The 10,765-nt window shown below is 44.2% G+C and overlaps 1 protein-coding gene across 1 annotated transcript in view; it reads right to left on the bottom strand.

Annotated features, from left to right (window-relative positions):
- The window catches only part of Kif6 (kinesin family member 6), a 286,100-nt gene that overhangs the window by 209,594 nt on the left and 65,741 nt on the right, over window positions 1–10,765 (bottom strand). Inside the window, exon 6 of the mRNA XM_021218471.1 lies at window positions 6,562–6,691. Within this exon, the coding sequence (XP_021074130.1) occupies window positions 6,562–6,691 (130 nt within the window). The remainder of the gene's footprint in view (window positions 1–6,561; window positions 6,692–10,765) is intronic.

Here is a 10,765-nt window from a genome sequence, read left to right as displayed (position 1 = left end):
TCTCTCTCTCTCTCTCTCTCTCTCTCTCTCTCTCTCTCTCTCTCTGTGTGTATATAGGCTGGTCTATGCAAATTAATGCAGATATCTTTGGAGCCCATAAGAAGGTACTGGGTTTCCTGCAGCTGGAGTTAGAGGCAGTTGTGAGATGCCTGCCATGAATACTGAAATCTGAACTGGGGTCCTCTTAAAGTTCAGCAAGTGCTCTTAATTATTGAGCTGTCCTTCCAGCCCCCCCAAAACAACCATACAAAACAATAAAACACTGCCTAGGTTATAGCAATATTCATCTGAGAATAAGGTACAACATAAAAAACACATGAAATAAAGATTGATTTGATAATACAAGAACAAAAAGAACTAAAAGGAATATATAAAATAAGAATATCTTTGCGCTGGACATGGTGGCACATGCCTTTGATCCTAGCACTCGCGAGGCAGAGGCAGGCATATTTCTGAGTTCGAGGCCAGCCTGGTCTACAAAGTGAGTTCCAGGACAGCCAGGGCTGCATAGAGAAACCCTGTCTCGAAAATACCAAAAACAAAGCAAAAAAAAAAAACAATTTTGTTCAATACATGCCTGTTATTTCATCAGTACTGACTCCTTCAATAATTTTTTGTTTGATTTTTGTTTTTGTGTTTGTTTTCCAGAGACAAAGTCTCTTTATATAACCATCATACATGATAGTGAGCCACCATTTGGGTGCTGGGAATTGAACTCAGGACCTCTGGAATAGAGTTATTTCAGTGCTCTTAACCACTGAGCCATCTTACTAGTTCAATTTTTAAAAACTGACTGACTACTATAGAGCAGGCTGTGTTTCTAGTTTCCATGGATATGGGCTCTGTAAACAAGATATGGAGTCAGCATGTCAGCCAGATATACCAGAACACTCCAAGAGAAGAACAGAGGAAGGTACCAAGGTTGAAGGATGTTCAGAGCTCAGTAACAGCAAGGATCGGGTAGGAAATGAGATAGCTCAAAGAGAAAAGGAGCTTGCCACCAAGCCCAAGGAGGAGAGTTGAGTCCCCAGGACCCACACGATGGAAGGAGAGAAATATCTTTCTTAGTTGTCCTCTGACTTCCACAGACAACATACCACACCCACCCACATATGCACAAAGTAAATAAAAATGTTCTCTGCAAATAAAAAAGACTTTTAAAAATTATAAAACATTGAAAACACAAATTGCAACGGGCTCTCCTTGTTTTCCCGCCAGCTGGCAGACCTTGGGAATGCTGGGATATGTCGGGCACAGGCAGCGTAGGCTCACCTAACACTTCTGTCTCATTTTAGCTGCCAGGGGCAAACTCCTGCCCGCCTCGGTGAAGTTATTTCAAATCCACTAAGCCTCAGACTGCAGTTTATAAGTGCTGCGGGATGCTGTGGCCCAGGGTGACCCTCTTCCTTGTGTGAGCAGAGGGTGCTGGAGAACAGGGGGTGGGCCATTCCGGGGAAACACCAATAGACTTAGCAGGGACCGAGGTGGTCTGAGGAGAACGTACAGCATGACTTCTCCAAATATACTGGTCTAGTTGATGGGAACAGCTCAACCAGGAGAGTCGAGATGTATCAAGTCACACAAGCTATGAGTTGGCCCTGGGGGTGTGGTAACTCACGGTTCAGTACATACAACATTTCACTTGGGGGAAAAAAATTACCTACAGGACATAATCAAGTATTATTCAAAACAGTGGTAGTATTGTAGAACTTAAGACTTCTGAATAAAGAAATGAGTTTAACAACTTTTCTGTAAAAGGCCGGATACCAAAGAAAAGCATACTCCACCTTGTGTCCTACATATCTGGACTTTGTTTTGCAAATGTTTTCTGGTTTCCATGACAACCTCAAGAGATGTCTGTGCAAAGGGAAACTAGGAACTAACTCTCTCTCTCTCTCTCTCTCTCTCTCTCTCTCTCTCTCTCTCTCTCTCTTTTCCTTCCTCCCTCCCTCCCTCCCCCTCTCTCTTTTAAAGAAATGATTAGTGTGTTCTTTTTATCATGGAAAGCTCGTTCTGTGCTGACAAATTACATCTTGACAGCTAGCTCGTGATCCAAGACAGGCGTGTCAGCAGGCTGAATAATAAGGAATTTTCAGGAGTTGGCAATCTGCATTTATAGTTTTATGTATGAGTGGTTGCTTTCATTGAATTCAAGAGATAAACGAAAGTGCTAAATACTTGGAATACTTCTGAGATAATTCAGAAGAACATCCATGCTTGAAATAGCTGACAGATGTCAATGTGATGACTGTGGTACGAAGGGACATGAGCTGCTGAATCAGAGGGACGGAGCAAAGCCTGGTATCCACTCACTAAGCTGTGTGGGCTTCAGCAGGACACGGAGCCCGTTCAACCTGTTTCCCCCCATAAAGTAAGAGCTGGAAATTCTGCATGCGTAGGTGATAACAATGTGTGGGTGGGTAAGGGAACTTGCTGCTAACACTGGTGGCATGGGTTTGATTCCCAGAACCCACATGCTGTCTTCTGGCTTTCACATGGGTGTTTTGGCATGTGCACACATATGTACAAACTCACAAGCATAAATGAATAAATAAATGAATGAATAATAAATGTTATTATTTAAGATGCATGTAAAGTATCTACCCCAATGCCAAGTCTATTGAATGGCAAGGCTATGATCACTAATTTTATCAAAGAAAAATAATAAGAAGCAAACATAGAAAAAAAATGAACACACTAGGCAATATTGATTCAGGGACACACTAGGATTGGGCTGCATTGGGTTTAAGGCTTTGCTTTATGGGGTTATTAGTAGATAAATCCCCCAGTGGGCAATAGGAAAGGCTTGGGTGTCTGTGAAGTGGAAAACACGGCAGGTACATTTCACAAAAGGGCTTTCCTTAGAACTTTTCAAAATGGCTTAAAATTCTGTATGGAATCAACTAAAAAAAATTGTCCACTGGTGAGTGGATTTACTTCTGGGTCTTCCATTCTGTTCTACTGATCAACTTGTTCTTATGCCAATACCATGCGGGTTTTACTACTACAGCTCCCTAGTATAGCTTCAGGTCAGGGATGGGGATACCTCTGTTAGTTCTCGTTTTGTACAGGTGTGTGTGTGTGTGTGTGTGTGTGTGTGTGTGTGTGTGTGTGTGTGTTTCTTTCAGTTTATTTATATGGTGGACTCTGTTGATGGATTTCTATACATTGAACCATCCCTACATCTTTGTGATGAAGCCTACTTGATCATGGCAGATGACATTTTCAGTTTTCGAATATTTTACGGAGCGATTTCACATCAGTGTTCATGAGGGGATGTGTGGAGACCCAAAGCTGATGCCAAGTGCTTTCCTCGAGCACTCGCCACTTCATTTACTGCAGCAGTATTCTTTACCAAGCCCTGCTCATCAGTTCCCCAATTCCAGCTATGGAAGTCAGACGGATTGCTCTGGGAATCCCTTCTCCACCTCCTGAGGGCTGGGGTCACAGGCGGCCTTCATGCCTGCCTGGCTTCTACATCAGCTCTTGGGAAGGAATCGCAGTCCTCACACTCGCATGGAAAGTGCTTTATCTTCTGATCTACTTCTCCAGCCCCATAGACAGCTAAACCTAACGTATAACTCAGAAGTAAAAAATGGCCAAGCCTCTGTACTCAGGGAAACTATAGTGAGAGGGAATGGGAAACTTTCCAAAACTCACTGAAGAAAGGAAAATGCCAAGAGCCAAGACAGGGCATCTCCTTATCTAGGCACAAATCACCCTTGAGGGAGGTGGGCACCGAGGCTGCTCTGACCTCCTCTGCTGTCACATAGGCTCATCTGCATGCTGCATCTCGTGGCTTGCTGTTGTTAAACCTGTGGACAGAGGCAGTCTTTCTTCATTTACCTGCATCCATTCTTAATCTGCCTTCAGTCTTTAACCTTCAACTCTTGAAAACAGTAAGTGTGTCCCAGATGACCTCATGGGCAAAACATCGAAGCTGTGACTACAAACAGGGAACAGAAAGCCTATGCAGACTTTCATCCAGTGAGAGAATCAAGTCAAAAGTCCTCAGATGGCATCTATCACATAAACCCAGACTATGGAAGGTGAGTTTACCTAAAACTATTCAGTCAGTGAATAAATGGCCGTAGCAATGACTCAGCAGGTATGGTGCTTTGAATAAAAATGGTACATAGATTTGAATGCTTAGTCACCAGTTGGTGGAACTGTTTGGGGAGGATTTGGAGGTGTATCACAGCAGGTGGGCTCCTCCAAAAGCCCACATCATTCCTATTTGAATCTTTTGTCTCTGCCTCATGACTGTTGTCTCAAGATGTGAGAGCACTCAGCTAATTGCTCTAGCACTGTGCCTGCCTGCCTGCCTGCCTGCCTGTCTGCCTGCCTGCCTGCCTGCCTGCCTGCCGCCATGCACCTCCCCCCCTCCCCCATGATGGTCATGTACTCCAAACTCTGAAACCAAAAGCCGCAAATGAAATGCTTTCTTTTATAAGTTCCCTTGGTGCTTTGCCACTGCAACACCAAGACAATGGGTAAAGGAGTGTATGGAGTGGGGTGTGGATCCCCAGGAGCCTCAATCTGCCTTTAGTCCTTAACCTTCGATTCTTGAAAACAGTAAGAGGTTAAGAACTAAAGAGTATGGACAGCCTGCCTATAGTCTGAACATTCAGAGGGTAGAGCTAGGGATTGCTGAGCCAAGCCAGCTCAAACTGGCTCAGTCAGAGAGTTCTGGGTTGGGGTGAGAGATCCTGCCTCGATGTAATAAGGTGAAGAATGACTGATGAAGACACCTAATGTCAGCCTCTGGCCTCCAACTGCATATGCACACACTCAGGCCAACACACATGTAAACACATATACATACATGCATGTGTACCACACATACATACATATAAAATTAGTAAGAAAAACAAAACAAAACTAAGAGCCCATACAGAAAGATATGGACAGCAGGTTCTCAGGATCTGGGCCTATGTTTATGACTTTCATGTCTAAGGAGGGTGCATTCCAGATGGACACCCATCAGAGAACAGGTCACTCAATGGAGACTTCTCTTTGATCACCTTTCTTCCCACCTGTTGTCAGCAACAATATGAATTACGGCAGTCTGAGAGCATGACTTAAAGTCTCAGGGCTGGAGAGATGGCTCTGTGCTTCAGAGCACAGGCTGCTGCTCTTCCAGTGGGGCAGGTTTGATTTCTGGCACCCACACCACAGGGCAGCTCACAACCACCAGTTCAAGGGGATTTGGCTTCCCTGGGTATCAGGTGTGCATAAGGTGCGTAGACATATGTCCAGACAAAAGAGCCATACACATTAAATAATTTTTTTATAAAAATTAAAAAGAAAGTCACAATGATAATTGAAACTGCACATAAGAGACCTGTTTCACACTCTAGTTCCACCTCTACCATCATCTCCACCACCACCGTTGTCACTATTAACACTATGTCCATTTCCTTCAGTTCAGTAACTGGATGGAGCCTTATGACCCTCCAATCCTGCTCAGTAACTGATTAAGGTATGAGTCAATCCTAACTGGTACCTAAGGGGTCTCAAGACAAAATGAAGGAAACCAGTCACATCTGAATGTCAGATATCAAAGGATGCTTTTTCTAGTATAAGCACGTCCTAAATGTGGCCCTGGAATATAGGACATATAACTTCCTGTGTTCCATGGTATTTTCTGAGTGTTTTACAAATATTAACTTACCAACTAAATGAAAATACGCAGCAACATAAACACATGCCACTAGACTGGCAATCTGAGGATAGGAAAAATGAGCTGTGCCTTATACTTTTCTATTTCAAAAAGGAAGCATCTTATAATTAAGAAGTTTTATAGGTTGCCACTGATTAGATACAAAACAAGCTGTGTTGAATCAAAAAGCAGAAAGTGAAAAGTCAGACAGTGTGGCAAAACAGAAAGAGCGGACTGGGAGCACAAAGTCTAAGTGTCCTTGTGTAAGGAACTTCCTCTTGAACAGATTGCTTTTGTTGTGTGGAGGAGGGTCACACTGTGAAAGGGAAACAAGAAATCGTTCAGTGTAATATATTTTTCCAGCTTCCTCTCTTTATACTAAAATAAAGAATTGACACTTCAAACACGGGGATGGGATGGGGGTGGGCTCTTCAAAAAAAGCAACTAGGTGGCAAGAATGGTTTGTTGTGGCTCACAATAACAGTTTCCAGTCCATCACTTTGGGGAATTCTCCATGGCAAGAGTTTGAGACAGCTGGTCACATCACACCCATAGCCAAGAAAGAACAAGGAAAAAGAAATGCACATATGTCCCTGCTTGCTTGTGATCAGCCTAGAGAATGGTGCCACCCACAGTGGGCTGGGGTTTCCCCAACTGGCAGGGCAATAGGCAATCCCTCACTGGGAGTCTCTTCCCAAATCATTCTAAGTGGTGTCAAGTTGAAAATTAAAGCTAACCACAGTAGGTAACCCAGGGAAGATTTCCTCATTTCTCTAGATCTAGGTTTCCTATACAGCAACATGAAATTCAGACAATATCATTATGGCGGTCTTTGTGGCCTCCAAATTCTATCATGTCTCATTATCTTGGACAAGTTCCTTGAGAGAGATGCCTGTTACCTCGGCGATCATCCTGTTGGTGTCCCCCAAGAAGAGCAGGTTTAAAGCTTCCTCCTCAGTTGTTGCCTGATGAAGAGACAGGTTTTTCAGGTGAATGTTCTGATCCGGGTCCTCCAATATTGTCACTTTCCTGAGGGTGACAGGGGGGAGTAAGAGAAGAAGGTACTGCTGAGAAAAATTAGAAGTATAACAACAAGCATGTTTAGAAACCATCTAGTAGGATGTGCTGACCAAAACAGAGGAGACACCGGACACTCCTGGAATAGCACCCAACACTGACAGCCCACGGGCAGTGCTGCCAAACAGCGCTGAAGCTGGGAAAAAAAATATCTCAACCACCCAGTTGAGGAGCTGAGCAGCAGTGCAATCTTCAGGTCATTAATCCTTCTTATGTTCTGAGTTAAACAAACAAACAAACATAAAAAAACCAAGCTGTTAACTCTCTACCTCTGTATCAGGAAATGAAGTGACACATCTTTGTATTGACTGCTGCCCACTGACAAAAAATAAAACCATCTGTGACCAAAGCTGAGAGCAGCTCATGTCTGTGGGTATCAACATAAATATTTAAAAGGCGGTTTCAGAGAATGACCATTTTGCAAATTAACAATAGCAGGTTCTACTAGAGATCATGACCTCAGAAATACAGTACCAGACAGGAATTTCCCTCCTGAGAAATAGCCTCAAGTCCAATGAGAAAGTGGTTGGTTATCCCTATAACTGCCATGCCACTGCTGTGACAGTGGGTACAACTTTTCTAGAGGGTTGGCATTGCATCATGTGGGGACCAGCCCGGAGAAAGTCCACTGAAGACTGTCCTACCACAACAGCCTGATTAGTATTTTTAGACATCATGGAAGCTATTGAAGTTTCTTGGTCAGTTTGAGATTGGCTTCTCTACATCCTGCAAGCAAAGTGTATGACGTGGTCAGCCATAGGGTCTTCAAACCAAGAGCACACACACAGCACGAATTAGACTTAGTGAGTTATCAAAAAAGAAGACATGAAGTTTGGATGATGACACACTGAGGAAAAGATGGATGAGTTGGAAGAAGGAAATCGGGGATGTCCTTTACATTCTATAGATGTCTGAAATTCTCAAGAATAAAGAAGAGTTATTTTTAAAAATAAAATATGTGAATAAGGGAACAACTTATTTAGGATATGGTTACCTTTTAAATGAAGATTTTTTTCAAATACCGTAATTAAATTTTTTTTCCATTTTTCAAGGAAGTTTCTGGCCTTTTCATATGTAATTTGTGGGCACTTAAAATACCAACCGCAGTAAGGCAATGTAACTTGCCCGGCACATCTGCAGGCAATGTGTCCCTGGAGGTATGCTTCTTTCCTGCAGATGACTTTACTGCAGACCCTTCAACAATACCCACCAAGACAGAAAAACTACTTTCCCTTAGTGAAAACAGGCATACTTCCTTTACTTTTAATAAGACTCAGGAGTGAGCGTATTGGAAATGCCGACAGTCTGAAGGCTCCCTGAACGGACAGGGGTGAGCTGGGTTCTAGTTTGAGGAGATCCCTTTATGCCTTAGATTGTGCCTCTGACCCGCTCAGGATGCTTAGAGTAAATTCATTCTCCAGGGTCACAGAAGACGGAATTCTCTTGACCTCTAGGTTCACCGATGGACGTGAACGACATGAAGCAATATTCGAAGGTGAAGTTGGAAAAATAAGCTCTGAGATGGTAAAATATTAGACGTGAAAGGGGGAAGAAGTCAGACACTTACTGTGAAGGAAATGAATTCTCCATCTCTACAGCACTAGCCTAAAATGAATGGAGGATGAACAAGGACACCGGAATACCACTCCTTCCCTGCAAGACCCCAGCGGGGAGAACACAGAGAAAGGGAGGGGCAGTAAAACTCACCTTCACTCCAGACTTAGCTGGAGTCTTTGCTCTTACTTGTACAACTACCCTCACAATAGTCCTGCATAACCTGGGCACTAACCCCATTCCCAGATCCAAACTGTAACCCTGCCCTTAGCCCTAACCCTAGTACTCACCAGAGCCCTGAGCTGAGTCCGAAGTCTAGCCCTAAACCTTGTCTTAACCCTAACCCTAGCTTTAAGCTCCTTTCCATAACCAGGAGCAGAGGCCACACCCACTGAGCTTCACTTTTCCAGATGGCCCTGTTGCCATCCGCATGTCAGCTTTTGTCAAAGCTCTCCATGACTCGTGTGTGACCAGTGTTGAGAACCACTGATCCCAATCCCTCGAGGGTGGGTGCATTCAGCAGTAAATTCTGACCCCTTGTCTTGACTTCCCAGCCAGTTCCATCTCATGCCCCCGTGGGAAAGTTACTGATTTCTGACTGAGGTCAGGGAGAAGCCACACCAATCTATGCACGGGCAAGGCAACTGAACTGCTAAACGTCCAACCATCTGAGGCAGGTAAGCTTAAGATACTTTGCCATGGGACCCCAGTTTAATTTTAGGTTATGCACAACCACCTTCTTGGAATAATGCCCTGAAAGGTTAATTCCTTCACCTGCACTCACTGTGCACATAAACCTCTCCCCAAACAATGCACTTAGCAACCTCAGAATCCCCCGACTTCCCACCTGCAACCCGGCCACGTGTACTCCCATCTCTGAACAGTGTATACGTTTCCCCACCCCACCCCCCTGGGTATTATCACACTTAGACAATGTCTATTCAAGTGAATTTGGGTATGAAGAATAGATGGACAAATCTTGCCTGACTAGTTTTGGGTGTGGATGAAGAAATGGCAAAACTGTGTCCTCCAGTCACCTTTTGGGGAGAATCTTTAATTTACGTATGTATATATGCATAATAGGCTGTGCATAGGATTAAAATCCAATGCATTTTGGGAAAGGATTGTACAATAGAGAAAAATGATTATGTAACCTAATATGTCAATCAAAATAGAGACCCGCCTCGTCTACACTTCTAGTAACCAGCTCTTCCTTCTCATGAACCTCAGTAAGGGATGCCCCAAGCAATCATTAGTGTCCTTTGGTCTCTTCATTCATGTGGCCTGCTGTCAATCTTGATAGTGTCCCTCTATGAGTATTGTTTTGCTAAGAACAAAGTCCCCTTGCATCTAATGCAAATCTGAGTGAACCCTAATTTTCAATTCTGTGGGTAAAGGGTCAAAAACCTGAAATGCCAGACCCAGACCCTGGCCACCAGTAATGCATTCTTCCATAGGGAGGTTCTACAGGTCATGTGGCCCATGGGCAAACCAAGCCACGTAATGTTGACCACAGCAATAACTATGACTCAGTGGGGGACTGGGCATGCAGCACAGCATCCACAGGGCTTTATTTCATCACTAAATTCAAAAGAAAAAAGTTTTGAGAGGCGGTCACAACGTGCCTGTGTTTTCTGCCATTGTACCAGTTAAATAGAAAATACAGCAGCGTATACTCTGGGGATGCTGAGCAGGCCCTGGCCGGGCAAGCTATGGTGCTCATTGATCTAGGATTGTGTCTGGGTAGGGCAGCGACAGCTTGAGGAGTGAGGAGGGAAGTGTTAGCTCTTACTTGGCACCATGAATGAGTGACTACTGGACTCTTCACAGGCTTTCATCTCTTGATGTGGCTACTCTGGACCAATCAAATGCCGACATTACTGCTGGGTGCTTGCCAGGCTTTGCCACTTTGGTCAAAATCCAGTCTGCACGTCCCTGGGTTTTCCTTCACGGTGGTTTCGGCTGTGAGTTGTAACTTTGCTGTCTTTATTTCTCAGAATTGTTTGTTTTGGTGGCGCGTTTCTCATATCAACTGACTGCTTGCCTATGGAGGTTTTGGAAGGGAGACACGGATGCTGGCAGATGTTGAAGCCCATGGATCTCTCGCAGTCGTCTAAGCACTCATTCGTGGGCATCCCAGAAGAGGCTCCATTGCACCCTGGTGCTGTCATATTTATTTGTCTGTTTGTTTTTACTAAGGCAGTCTCACTATGCAGCCCTTGCTCACCTAAAATTTGCTATGTTGACCAGGCTGGTCTTGAACTTACAGAGATTGATCTGTGCATGCCTCCAGAGTTCTGAGATTAAAGGTGTGCCCCACCCTACCCTACTTCCTGTGCAATCTTTGAGCCTGCCTGCCCCCTCTGTCTCTCTGTCTCTCTCTGTCTCTCTCTCTGTCTCTCTCTGTCTCTCTCTCTGTCTCTCTCTCTGTCTCTCTCTCTGTCTCTGTCTCTCTCTCTCTCTCTCTCTCTC

Source organism: Mus pahari, chromosome 18, assembly GCF_900095145.1.
Source record: "Mus pahari chromosome 18, PAHARI_EIJ_v1.1, whole genome shotgun sequence".
In the NCBI taxonomy this organism is placed as follows: Eukaryota; Metazoa; Chordata; class Mammalia; order Rodentia; family Muridae; genus Mus; species Mus pahari.
Note: the sequence above shows the minus strand (reverse complement) of the source record. Positions and strands in the feature narration are given on the sequence as shown.